Here is a 14,731-nt window from a genome sequence, read left to right on the forward strand (position 1 = left end):
ACCAGACTCTCCCCATGCCTGAAGAAGGGTGTTTGTGCCCGAAAGCTTGCAAAGGACAATTTTTCCAGCTATTTAGTTGGTTTCATAAAAGATATCACATCTACCCAAAGAACCTTGTCTGCCTATGTGTAAGTAATCCCTGATTTCTTCCTTCTGTCACAATAGCCATCAGTTTGCATGTTTGTCTCTCTCCTTTTTTTTTTCTATCCCTCCCCCTCCCCCCCCCAAAAAAAACAAACTGTTTTTAAATTGCCTTAATATTTTACAGTGTCTAGGGCTGTCTGATTAAACACACATCCTTTCTTTGGCAACTTCTCTCTGTAGCAGGAGATTCCACTCTCTCTAGTTGTCTGCCTTCCCTGTAGATGTTTTTTTCTTGTAGGAAGTCTTATTCTGGGCTCTACAACCTGTCTGTCTTTCCTCATCCCTTTACTATAACTAGATCCCTGGAGGGAGTCAGAGAGACCAAGGTGTGGTTCACTTCAATGCACCTTCCTTTTCCAGGGGTGTTGGTTGTCGCTGTGTTGGTGTAAGGACATAGGCAGACAAATTTATTTTGGTAAATCTGATATCTTTTATTAGACCAACTCAAATCATTGGAAAAATTCTTTTTATGCAAGCTTTCGGGTATAAATCCCCTTCATCAGGCTGAGGAAGCATCTGCAGTTGGTGTGTGCTCTTCTCAGGCATCCCCAACACAAGCACTGTCTCATCCCAGGCCAGTGTATAACCATTGTCCTTAACTGAGTGAAAACACCAAAACTGGGTTAAATCTTTTAATCTTTGATTTAGAAAGAGAAGCTCAAATTACTGATCAGATAAGCTTAACTACTGTCATCAGAAATACTGAGAACAGACACCACCATGCTTAGTAATATCTGGACCCCAGGCTTTAATTGTCTTCATCTTCGACTAATTCATTCGTGCCAGTTTACACTTGGTATTTATTCACTTAAAAGGTCAAGAAATTCTGAGTTGAGGTTTCCACAGCAACATTATGTCTACACCCTTGCATATAATCACAGCACTTGAATATGAATATGAATGCATGTATTGTTCTCTCGCTGCAAGGCACTTTTTGGACACATGCATACAGCCACTGGTTTAGTTAAAAAGCTGTTAGAACTGGCAAGGGTTTCATCTGACTTTTAAAAAATGCTAACGACTAAAAGATAACTTTCAAGAATTTTGCTCAGGAGCAAATTATTATGATTACTTATAAATTGTTTGTAAATATGCCACTATAATGAAGCTTAGGTGGCTAGAAGTATCCAATGGAAACACAGGCTGGAACCAGCCAAAATAAGGCTTCTCTTGTTTACTAGTAGATGTGTTTTGATGTCATCATAAAACCAATATGCAGTTTCCCAGATCTGAAGTCCTAGACTGGGAGTGCTGGCGTTTTGCTAGCACACTGGTATTGGTAGATCCATGGTAAAACTTGATGGCACCTATACCAGGCTGGTTTAAGGCAACGCTTTTTGTCTGCCAGCTATACCTGCACCATGGTCTGTTTCAGGGGTGGGCAAATATGGCCAGATCCAGCCCACCGAGGGATTTTATCCAGCCCATGGTGGGTCCTTTGGCCCTGCCCAGCTTAGGCATGAGGGCAGCCCAGGCTGTGGTGCATGTGGCTGTCCCCAGGCATGCAGCGGGACAGGGTTAGCATGGTGGTTGGGCTGGGCTTCCCCTCAGGCGCCACAGTGGTGGTTCACTCTGCCCAGCTGCTGCTGCCAGTCCACCCTGTGCCCACTGCTGGGGGTGCTGGATGGAGTGGGTGGGCAGGCGGGGTCTCCACGGAGACCTGCCCGGGACACCCGCAGGCAGGGCATGCTCAGTCAGGCAGATGGGATGGGGCTGACTGAGCAGGCAGGGAGTGTGGCATCAGGAAGTGGGACAGGCAGGCACGGCCTGGGCCAGGGCCAGGGCCAGGGCTGGGATCATGGGGTAGAGCCACAATTTGCTCTCTGCATGTCCCTTCCCACAGAACCAGCATCCATCACAGGGATATGCAGGGAGAAGATCACAACTGTGCCCCAGACCCCGGCCACTTAAGGAGTTTCCATGAGCTGCTGTGGTCTGGGGAGGGCTGCTGACCTAGCCCGGCATTGGGGAGGATGCTGATATGGCCCAACATGGATGGGGGAGCTGATCAACATGACATGGGGTGGTACTGACCCAGCTCAGCATACTGGGGAGGGTTGAGCCTGGCACGGGTGGTGGGGGGAGCGGAGGAATTAGTCCTATCCTGCCTGAGCCACCCACCACTGGGAGCACCAGAGGGAGCACATGGGCAGGGCATACTTCGCCAGGTGGATAGGATGGGGCTGCAGGTGAACGGAGAGCAGCATCCAGGAGCTTGATGGGCAGGCAGGGATGTGGCTGGGGCCAGGATCATGAGGTGGGGCCAGGGCCTAGGGCACATTCACAATCTGCTCCGTGTCCCTGTGATGGGTGCCAGTTCTGCAGGCAGGGACATGCAGGGAACAGATCAAATTATCACTGCCCCACAATCCTGGCCCTAGCCCCAGCCCTGCCTGCCTGTCCTGCTCCTGGACTCTCTGCCCAGCTGCAGCCCCATCCCATGCACCTGCCCAAGCACACCCTGCTCATGGGGGTCCTGGGCTGGTCTCCATGGAGACCCTGCCCACCTGCCCACTCCACCTGGTGCTCCTGGCTGTGGATGCAGGGCAGATGGCCTGAGGCAGGATAGGTCCAATTGCTCCCCTTCCCCACTATGCCAGGCCACATCAGCACCCATCCCACTGTGCTGATCAGTACCATCCCATGCCGCATCGCATCAGCACCACCTGCCATGTCAGGCCGCATCAGCACCCTCCCCTGTGCCAGGCTGAGTCAGCAGCCCTCCCCAGACCACAACAGCTCATGGAAACTCCTTAAGTAGCCCTCCAGTCCAAATAATTGCCCATAATATTTTATCTCCCCAACATGTGCAGAACCATCCATATACAAATCTTCCTCTATCTCTGTAGGAGAGAGGGTGTTGCATCTCAGGCTCTAAAATTGCTTTCCTGTTGCTGTGCAGTGAGTGAGTGGAATGGTCTACACAGATGGGAGGTCTGGACATTACTCAGACTCTTGGCATTGTTGCATCATACATAGCCCCTTGCCAAAACAAACAGGGCTGCAAAGCTCAGAAGAGTAAATGAAATCTCCTCTCTCTACCTCCTCAATGATCTCCTACCCAAGGCCCAGTTTGGGATTACTTATGCGAGTAAATGTGTAGGCTTGGTCCTAAACTGTTTTTATTTGCAGCATTCCTGCTACGTATTTTGTAATCATGTAAGCAAGAGTGGCTTCATTTAAAAAAAAGAAAAGTCTGTACATTAACTCACACTATGTTGGAAACACTACTGATGTTAAAGGAAAATCTGTTCAGTGCCTTAAGGATTGCAAATTAAGCACCCAATCTTGCTCTCACTTAAGGCTATGGCATTGCTTTCACTGTAAGTAGAAAAAAGGCCCTATACTTAGTCTATAAATGCTTAAAATAGCATTACATGATACTCTGCAAGAACCCCAAATGCATTTGTTAAAAATCAAGTTTATAATGAAGTGATTAAGATGTTTACCCTTAGTAAACAAGACTAGTGTGCCCATAGTCTCTTTTATGAAAGAACTAAACATAAAAAATTCCATAAATCATCTTTTGTGAGGAAAAAATGGGGAGGAATCTACATAGAAGAAAAGGTTTTGTTTCAATTACTAACAGAACCCAATTATGAAATAAAAAAACAAGTGAGGAGACCTTTGTAACCTTAAAAAGATGTGAAGATATCAATGTGAAAAACACAGTTTTAAGACTAGAATGACATAATTATTAGAAACTTATTCAAAAGCTATATCACAAAATGTTTGAAAATAATAACCTTTGAAAAAAATCCACTAATTACATCTTCTGGCAGCAGTCCAGGATTTTAAAAAAATAATCTGAAATTAACAAACCATGCAATTATGTTTGTAGACAATGGCCTTTTATGTCTTTTTAAATTGGAAGACAAAGATATTTTAACTCCAAAAAATCCATTAAAATAACATTAACATATATAATTAAAATGGATTAATTCAGGTCCCATTGAAATTAATAAGTATTCTTTCTTTTGCAAAGCATTTTCAGTACATCACTTGATAAGTGAACATAAGCTTACAGACCAAATTCTGTTCACTATTCACTAGAGTAATCCTATTGCTAGGAGTCCTACTGAAGTCAGTGGAACTATTTTCCTTTAAGGCAGGTTTTGAATCTTAAACTCTGGTAACTCGGTGCCAGCAGACCTCAGTGGAGTCCCATGTGTGTTCATGGGTCCGCTGGAATGGAGTCAGTTTGCTAAATGAGTTTTTAAATTTGAATAAAACCTCAATGTGATTTGCATTTTTCCACTCCTAAGTATTTCAGTCTAAACATCAAAATATGCAAAAATAAAAAAGAGACTGCTTAATCTGTATGATTTGCCCATTTTTAAAGAATCAAGCGGCCTGCATTTGGAGAGTGAGTAGTAGTGAAAAATTTTAAATAAGTTCTAGTTCATATTCTATTGACTTCAGTAGCAAAACTCACAGGTCAACATTTTCACATGGGATCACTAAATTAGAGTGCCTTGCCTGTGATGCCTTGTGCATGAATTTTAAATGTGCTGATCATCCTTAATTCTTATTATAACTTAATTTAAAAAAAAATATTCAAAAGTAAAGACCCAATCTTCTACAGAACAGTTGCCATTGATACCAGTAAGGACAGACTAGGGCCTTAAACTGTTTTACTTACTGAGGGTCCAAACCTCCATGTATAGCAGTGGCAGTCAACAGAAGCAGCAGCTTCAAACATTAAAAAGCAGGAATCTTGTATATTTCTTAAAACTGCAAACATAGAAAACATCTACATATCATTCCTTTGATTTATTTTTCACAATATTCCAGGGCAATAAATGTGTTATGTTTATTTCAATAACCACTAAAATGAAACAAGAAATGCTTTTTTCTTCATTTCATCAAGCGAAACTGAGAAATAGCTTGTAGAGGAGTTAGGTTCAAAGTGTATCTTTTATAATTTTTGTTTAAAAAAATGTGCATCAACCCAAATGTATATGCTAATAAATCATAATCTTTAATTTATCTACACCAAATTCATATCTCTTCTTAAGGTACACTGAAAAGCTACAGACATACAATTTATGTATAACAAATCATTATATTACACTAATTGTTTACTGAAAATGATAAAAAGACAAAATTACTTTCTTCTCTGCACTGTCCTTATTTATTTCAGCACTCATGGGTCTCTTGCTCAGCCTGCATTTGTTCTATTTTGACTATGGGGCTAAACACAAAATGAGGATAGCTTATACATTCCATATCTTGAATCATACCATGAGATCTGAAAAGTAGGATTTTGCCCAGAATATGTTGTCAGTTTAAAAGGAAAAATCTGAAGTTTTCCAAACCTCCAAGACAGCACATCCCTTCTAAACAGCCACTTATGCACAAGCTCTAGTGTATGAATGGTTATTCCACAAGTTCCTTGAAGTTCTCCAAAAATTATCACTACTTCTTTCACCCTGTGGAAAGTAGAAAGACTGTCATGTTAATAGCTGAGTGTATATGACAACTCAAACAGATATAGTCCTTTTAGGCTAGAGATTCGGGGAGGGGGGAGGTTAATACGTAAAAAATTCCCCTGTAAAGTTATCCTTTCCTTTTGCCAGTGGAAATAAGTTTAATAATGTAACTTCTTAATGCAGTTTGAAGTTGAGTAATGTGTATATTCAAATCAATAAACTTATATTTTTCCTATTCACGTTAATTAGGTTTATTGAGAACAGGATACATTTTAATTTCTTCTGCAGGTTTCCAGACCTTTTAAGTAGAAGTCAGCATATAACACATTTATTTGTTTATTTAGTTATTAGTTTAATTATTTTTAATGTTTGGTTAGGAAAATGTTGTGAAACCTTTAGATTACCAGATATGAAGACCTAAGTCCTCTCTTTATCAATGCAACAACTGATATCTTTGGTGACTAGAGCACTAGAAATTAGCTCATTAAGTACTATTTTTCCCTTTGTTCCCCTGCTGACTTTGACCAGTTGAGTTGGTAGGTATGGGGTTTAGACTAGGGGTTGGCAATGTTTTCCAGTGGGACACTAGAATGACACAGCTTGGATATGAGAAGGGCGGAGACTAGTACCCTACCACCTTTGCCACTTCTACCTGCTGCCCAACTAGACTAGTTCAGAGAAAGCTTCCACTCCACCAAAACCCTGGTGCTTGCCTGCCAAAATCACAGCTCCATGGGGCAGATCCAAAAGTTTTGCAGGCCAGATGTGGCCTTAAGGCTGCAGATTGTTGACCCCCAATTTCAAGAGTTGTTTGGTATGAACTTCACTCAGACCTGCAATTAATTTAAGAAAGCAACCTAAAACCAAACAATCAGACTTAAGGCATTACAGGACAATATGATGCCAATGTATGTAAAAATCCCCCAGGGAATAAGTACAGATATAGAGCAGGGGGTATATGATCACACATTACATTGGAGGGAGCTTATTTTTACTGTATTCCCCCTGATAGTTTCTTGCTATTTCTTAATGTAACCGCCAGGCAGGGCCCAATAGAACACTCAGAGAAATCAATAGAGAGATTTATATTGACTTCAGTGAAGTTTGAATGAGAGTTATAGTAGCTGCAGCAGGGGTGGAGAAGGAGGGGAGAATCATGGTTGGCAAGGTGGGAGGCAAGACAGAGCACAAGGGGGTTCCCCATTAAAAAAGGGCCACAATATACATGCCATATATGATTCAAAATATTTAGACTATAAGTTAGTGCCTTTGCAAAATAAATTACAATCATTAATCCTGTCCTCTCTTCCAAACTATCACAGGCAGCAGAAAGTTGGAATCCTGCCAAATCTGAATTTCTTGTTTATTTAGTTTCATGCTTATATGGAAGAGAATAGGCCTTTGCCTGTGACAATAAATAAACTCTATAGGGCAACCCTACATTACACAGGATATAGTTGAAAAGTCTGTAATTGATGGGATTTCCATTACTGCATGGCATGGTATACACAATAATGAGATCATTGGAAAAATCTTTTTAAATGTATTAAATGATAACTTGACAAAGCAAGCAACATTCCTATTATAAAACCATAAAAACTTGATTCCCTGAAAGTGCTTAGTGGTAAAAGCATGGCAAATGTTATCTTTCGCAGGCATAAGTAGAATAACTACATTTAAAATTAAGATAAATGTATGAAAAACTGGTGTAAACTTTTCTTAGTGAAATGATAAGTGAAATTTTTGACATTTTGTTCAGGTCATTTTAAAGTACAGAAAGTAACTTTATATGCATTTTAAAAGAATTATCATGTTCTTTAAAAAAAAGGAAAAAAGCACCCTCAAGCAGGATGTTTGAATTAGTACTTTAAATGTGGGACTGCTTCTGTTTGAAAAATGGTGCCTAAAACAAAATGTTCAGGAAAATTAGCAAACTGGCACAAAAGAAAGACCCCATATCTATGACAATATGTGAAAAAATCTAAGTTTTTGTTTACTGAAATGCATTTTTCACTTGCACTGTAAAGCCCATTTTCCATAAATATATGCAAGCAAATACATAACCTAAATTGCATATGTTAAAGGCCTACTTCTGTAAAAGTGTGCACGTTTTTAAGTTTACACATTATGAATAGTCATAATGTGTAGTTATGTATATGTCCAATATGTGTGTGACAGGCTAGCTGGCAGTGACCTAGCCCAGGGGTTTTGAAAGGGCAAAAGACAATTGGAGGACTTGGGACCAATCTGGTAATGATTTGGCCCAGGGGTTTTGAAGGGGTAAAAAATGATTGGAGGACTTGGGATTCCCTTTCCACACCAATCAGGCCCCAGAGACTCACCCTCCGTGTCCCCTGATTGGCCCCTTGGGTCACCTGGAGGGGGATAAAAGGGATAGCAAGGGTAACTCAGGGGAGACCAGTGAGGGACCACAAGGAAGGAGCTTCAAAGAGCTGAGCCAGTAGGGCAGAAGTTGTTGCCCCAGAAGAGCCTGAAGGAGCAGGACCCGCAGGCAGCAGCTAGACCCTTAGCAGCGTGGTGTGCAGCTGGCAGGAGAGGCTCCCCACTGAGCTCTAGGATCCCCTACGAGAGGCTGTAGCCAGCAGGAGAGGCTCCCCAGCTCCAGCAAGGATCTGAACAGCGACCTGAGAGGTTCCCAGTTCTGCTTCCAGTTCCTCCAATCAGAGGTCAGGCAGCTTGACGTGAGGCTGGGGCTCTGGGAAGGTCACGACCCCTAGAAGATCAAAACAGTGCCACCTTTGGTGGCTGTGTGGCAGCACTTCTGCCTATTGTGTGGGAGACCTGAGGTCAAGTCCTAGTGATGGAGATTTGGGAGTGAGTGAACTAACAAGAAATAAATCCTCTTGCAGTGGAAAGAGACCATTGTGTTTTCCCCTTCCAGGTATCTAGGCCCTATATTTCCCTTGTCATTTGACATTTTTATATTTCACCAACCAGTGTTGTTTACTCTGCTGTTTGTGTTTTATATTTTGTTAACCCTGTCTTTTGTCAGTGATTGTAAGTGTCTAACCTTTGTTGAATCCTGCCCCCTTGGGGCATTGTAGTGTCCACTATACCCTCTGATTTATGCCTGTTATGTTCCTGGTATTGTTCCCTCATTAAAAGGTATATGGTTAAGTCCCCATTGGTGGTCTGGCTCTGCTCTATAGGGGGAGGAGAGTCCTTACACCTCCCACAGTGCTTGTGCACCTGTTTTGATTTCTTCAACTGGAGAGGGGGTACCTCTTGGAGTACCGCCCAGGTTACATGTGCATAAATCTTTACAGGACTGGAGCTATAATTTGTTCAGGCCTTTGCCACAGTTGCACTTGCACTCTAGGGGAGCATCCAAATGAGCCTGCACGTGCCTCTTGCAGCGTCTCAAACTCCTTTGAGATGCTGCAAGAGGCATGTGCAGGAACGAGAAAATGTTATCAACTGGCCCATGTCTCAGTGCAAGGTTGACCAGCTCCTTTTATCATCTTTCCACTCCTGTTCAGAGGTAGAATCTGGCCCCAGCAATTCTTAACAAGAAAAAGCTCTTTTGGGGAGAACTATCCATTGAAATTCACAAACTGTGCCTATAATTTCCTAACAGCTATGGAAATGTTCCTCTATTTTAAATATAATGTAGTGGATTTATTAAAACAATGTAAAATGTCCTGATTCACCAGATTGCTGGCTTATTTTCCAAAGCATCACTCCGTATATTTCTAACTAGTATTTCCCACTAATGCTTGTCAATATACATAATCTGAAAGGAACAGAAAGGAATCTTGTCATTCCAAAGCCTCTTAATAATTAAATTTGCATTCTATCTAAGCACCAGAGTAACTGAAAATGTAAAGAATTCTGTGTACCTCCAAAAATCCATTTTACATGTTTAATTTATAATCAGAACCCAAAAAACTTTTTAAAAATTCCACCATTCCCCATGTACTTGAAAACAACTAGTCTCACAAAGTTAGAACTGGATAGAGATCAGACTTTTTTCTAGTTCTTCATTTCCACAATCATTCTCTAGCAAAGGGTAGAGGAAGAAACCTGAACAATTGTGGATTGCTCTTAAAATGTACAGACCTCTTTCAGCAAGGTGCTGCAGACTCCCAGCTTCCATTAAAAGTGATGACTGTTTTGCATTTCTCAAGATTAGACCCAAAGTATTCACACTGCAAATCCATCAGAGAATATCAGATATATATAATTTTTTTTTTAAATAACTGGCTGGATAAAAAGGGAATGTAAGTGAATGGACTTCTACAGTAAAAGAAGAGTTTATTTATAGCTTTAGAGAATTAAGCCATGGCAGCTGCTTTCTATTTTCATTAGTAATGATGTAAGAATGCCATCTCCCCTATAAAATATGTAGTATTGTTTTAAAGGAATGCTTTTTCATGTGTTAAAGGGAGAGAAAGCCCTAAATAGTTTGTTTAGTTGTCTTAAAAAGGGCTGGCTTTATTTTCATCACTAGTTGAAAAATTTAAACAACTGTGCTACCAAGAAGCAATTCTAGCAATGGTAACTCTCATCCCAGGAGGCCCTGGGAAAATATTCAACAATGTTCTTGTATGTTCTTTTTTTTTTAAGCAATTAGCTTTCCTAGTCCTTTCTTGCAAGACTGCTGCCTTTTCAAATGTTTCATGCTGCCAAAAACTGAGGATGGGCTTAAGATATCTATCTATCTATCTATCTATCTATCTATCTATCTATCTATCTATCTATGTGGAACTATTGAAAAGAAGCACTAGGACTACTTTCAAGATTTACATTGTTTTGTTTTATTTGTTATTTCACTTAGCCAAAAAGTTGTACAGTTAAAACATGTGGTAACTGTTGCCTGTTTAAGTAAACAAATCCTGTTTGCCTTACTGGTGAACGTGTCATCAAAATCAATGAATCTTCTCATTGTCATTTTGGTGAATAGAATTTTGACCAGTGTGAGAAGTTCGCCTTGCTTATTTTCTGAATTTTCTAGAGAATAAACTTATTCATTTATGCAAAAGGATGTATTTTAAATCTTTATATTAAATATAAATGTTCATGGTTCCTCCTGTATGTTTTCACAAATATACACTGAACTGAAGAAACTTTTATTACTTTCTCTGTTGGGCTAGCATATTAGAAGTGAAGCACAAAGCTCCACTTGTTATAGTCCCCTATGCTTGGTGCCTCCTTTTCATATTTTAGTTGAAACTCTCCAATGCAATTGCATACACATGAAAATAAATGAGCCTAGGTTATTGTCTGCAGTGGGGAAAAGAAAGTATAGAAGATGGGAGCTGAAGTGACCTTGCACTATTGAACTAGCCCCTTGTTGCTGGAACAATAGTGTCATTGTCACAGACTTATATTGGACCTAGATACCCTTCATTACCATAGAATGTTGAAAATGTTCATCATGAACTTTAAGAAAGACAGTGAACTGGAGAGTGAAAGAAGGAAAAGAATGTAAGATAACCATTACGTGTAAGCAAAACATGTTGGTTACTTATAATCTTCACTGTTGACTTAATCCTTGCTAAATCGTTCTTGACACATGATTAACTTACTTTCCTTATATATCCTCTCTGATTCTTCTTTTCCCCACCATAACTCCTATATTTCTTTATAACAGTACTAACTTAATGGTAATGCAAAAAGGATCTATCCAATTTCATTCATCCCTGCATTTCATCTTGGCTGAGGTGATAGTAAATGAGTAAAGGAAGAAATAAGCCACAAGCAAAATTTACTGACGTGCCTAAAAGACTTGGGCACTTAGTCACTGCATTTTCAGAAGTAAATTAGCAACTTAGCAGCCTCTCATTTAACGTCCGTGGGTGGACTAAAACTTTGAAGTCACTCAGAGACTTCTGAAGATTTTGCTTCTTGCCTAGACTAGGAAAATGCTGTAAGAATATTGTTAGAGAAATGCTTCAAAACTCCATAGACAAGTCACAATGACTTCAACCAGTGTCAAAATAAAATAAAATAAAAAACCAGGTAGGGAATATTGAATTTTAACTTGATAAACTTAAAACAGATCATGTAATCATTTAAATAAATAAAAACTATATTATAAGTCACCTTCTCTACATTAGACATTTAAGCATAGTTAGTTTGAATATATTGGCCAAGCACACGTTCCATTTCTACAGGGAGAACTGTTGTTTTCCTGGTAGAAACCATAAGTATACAGACATTCCAACGTTTTCTCCCAAAGCAAAAATGGCCATTCTGGGAGAAAAATAACTTAATTTGAACTATCAGGTCATCCCAGTCTAGAGCAGGCACAGGGGGAAGCTACTCCTGCCCCTCCCAGACTCCAGCTGCTACCTGCTGGCTCCTCACACACTGGAGTCCTGAGTATGAGAAGCAGGCAGGAGGCTTTGTCCCAGTACTCCATCCACTCAGCTCCCTGCCTGCTTCTCATTCTGCAGTCCCTGGAATAGAAAAGGTGGCAGGGGGCTGAGCAAAGGACGTGACACCACAACCTTCACTCCAGAGTCCCTGGAGTTCCCCAAGTGAGGAGTGGTGTTGCTGCTCCAACCCATTCCCTTCCCCCACCTTCCCAGGAGTACTGAAACATCCTTTACTTTTCCCAGGCCAGGATCACCCTGGGCTTGGGGAGTGTAACAGGAAGCCCAGGGACTCCCTGTTACTATGGAGAGGAAGCTGGCAGTGGGTAAGAGTTCAGGTGAACTAGGCTGCTCACCAAAGAGCAGCAGAAGGACAGCCCACCTGGATCCTAGGCTGGAGAGGTGCTTATTGCTGAGGTAGCAGCACTATAGTTGTCCCATAGGGCAGGGCAGGATGAGGACTGTGGCTAGCTGCAAGGCAAGCTGTACCACAGTAGTACTGGGAAGCAGGGTAGCTAGCTCCTACTGCTGGGAGTGGCTCTGTAGCTAGTTAGCCTAAAGAAAGACACCTGTAGTGCTTGGGTGGGACCTAGGTCCATGACCCCAGGACTTGAGCCCAGGAGGCAGTCTGTCCCTGCAGGCTGCTAGGGAAGGAGATCCCCTATGATGACTGTGACTGGGATATAGCTGCTCCACCACCAAGGAAGAGTTCAGTGCTATGCCTATGTGGAGAGACTGCTGGAGACTTTGCAACAGGTAGAGTACTAAAAAGGAACTGTGAGTTGCCTGTGAACTGAACTTTCTCATGCAGCCAGAATGCTTGGTTTTGATTATAGCTGGAGGAATGAATTTTTCTGTTAGTATTTGCACTGTTGGACCAGGCTTGGGACTGGTCAGGCAAGGAGGTCCCAGTAGTGCCCAGGGCATGAGCAAGCTTGAGGCCCATCAAGGATGGGGCTCCAAGTGACAGTATGCTGCAAGAAGGGGAGAACCAGGGACAAGTGCCCAGCATGATGAGAAGTGGAGAAGAAACTAAGACTAGGCCAGATGCCCAGCACCCAAATGAGGTGGAGCCAGGGTCAGGAACCAATGGCCCCAAGATGGGCAGAAACTAAGGCCAGAGGCCTGCAGCCCAAGAAAGGCAGGGGCAAGGACCAATGGGCCATAGCTCTAGGTGGGGCAGAGACTGATCAGAAGTTTATATGCCTGGCTGGATGGTGAAGAGTTGGGGGCTGAAGGCCCACTGAACTGATTGATTGTTGATACCTGCGAGGCATGGGCATGGCTAGAGGGGAGGTCGGAGGCCATGGATAACCAGTAGGATGTGACATGAACCAAGATGTTGTACGGACAAGTAGGGCAGCTCCCCACAATTCCTTTTTCTCTTAAAGTATCATCAAAGGCATGGTAGATGAGTAAACATCTTTACCAGTGACTTGGAGGAGGGAGTGGAAAGCACAATGATTAAGTTTGCAGATGACACCAAGCTGTGGAGAAATGCGGGCTCATCTGAGGACAGGGTAAGGATCCAGAATGACCTTGACAGGCTGGTCCTATGGTCTCAGCACAATCAGATGAGGTTCAATAGAGACAAGTGCTGGGTCCTTCATCTGGGTAGGAAGAACCCTTATCATGACTATAGAATGAGTGGTGGTCCTCTGGCTGGCACTGCATCTGAAAGCCACCTGGGGGTGACAATCAACTAGAGGATGAATATGAGCCATCAGTGTGATGAAGTCACCAGCAGGGCAAATAGAACTCCAGTGTGCATCAGCCAACCCATGGCTAATAGATCCAAAGAGGTGCTCCTCCCCCTCTGTTTGGCATTGGTGAGACCATAGCTGAAGCACTGTGTCCAGTTTTGGGCTCCGCACTTCAAGAAGGATGTGGATAAGCTTGAAAGGGTACAGAGAAGGACCACCCGTAGGATCAGGTGCCTGGAGGATAGGCCCTATGAGGAAAGGCTCTGGGAACTGGGTTTGTTCGGCCTTAGTAAGAGAAGACTGAGAAGTGACGTGATAGCCACCTATAAGTATGTCAGGGGCGAACACCAAGATCCAGGGGAGCAACTCTTTAGAAAGGCACCCCTTGGGAGGACAAGGTCCAATGGGCAAAAGATAATTGAGGAAAAATTTAGGCTGGACATAAGGAAAAACTTCTTTTCCATAAGGGTATCTAGAATCTGGAATACACTCCCAGTGGATGTGGTGCAGTCGCCAACCCTGGAGGTGTTCAAGAAGAGGCTGGACAAGCACCTTATTGAGCTTGTTTCAGCCCAACTACCTCCTGCCCATGGCAGGGGATGGGACTTGATGATCTTACAGGTCCCTTCTGGTCCTATATGATTCTATGATTAAAAAGGAAGAGACCCAAGACCAAGAGGCAGAGGCTGAGAGGTCATCAGGGAGAAATCCTACCACCTCTGGCACCCAGCTCCATTACAGGGAGACACAAGGGGTCTGGGAAAGGGGGCAAGGGCAGGCTGAACACTTGTACTGCTTCTTCTCTGGAATCATTTCCAATAGAGGAAATATTCCATTGCTAGAAATAAACGCTTGTATGAGGCCATCAGCTAACATAAAGGTCCAAGAACATGTCAATTAAATGCTGCAACATTGAATAGTCTAAACCATCACAAAATCACTCTCAATTTTTTTCCATTTTTGGGAAAGTTTAGGGAGTTTTGTCATATAAACAAGCAACATAAATTATGCCATATATATATATATAGGTAGGTTTTGGTGTTAAAATATATATATATTATTATGTAGGTTTTGGTGATACACACACACACAATACATTCATCCTAATATGATC

The 14,731-nt window shown here is 42.1% G+C and overlaps 1 protein-coding gene across 1 annotated transcript in view; it reads right to left on the minus strand.

Moving 5' to 3' along the window:
• Nucleotides 1-10,488, minus strand: part of PRSS12 (protease, serine 12) — a 147,754-nt gene extending 137,266 nt beyond the window's left edge. Inside the window, exon 1 of the mRNA XM_019521823.1 lies at nucleotides 10,446-10,488. Within this exon, the coding sequence (XP_019377368.1) occupies nucleotides 10,446-10,488 (43 nt within the window). The remainder of the gene's footprint in view (nucleotides 1-10,445) is intronic.
• Nucleotides 10,489-14,731: the final 4,243 nt, after the last annotated feature.

This window comes from Gavialis gangeticus, unplaced genomic scaffold, assembly GCF_001723915.1.
Source record: "Gavialis gangeticus isolate Ggan-Ray unplaced genomic scaffold, GavGan_comp1, whole genome shotgun sequence".
NCBI classification, from domain to species: domain Eukaryota; kingdom Metazoa; phylum Chordata; order Crocodylia; family Gavialidae; genus Gavialis; species Gavialis gangeticus.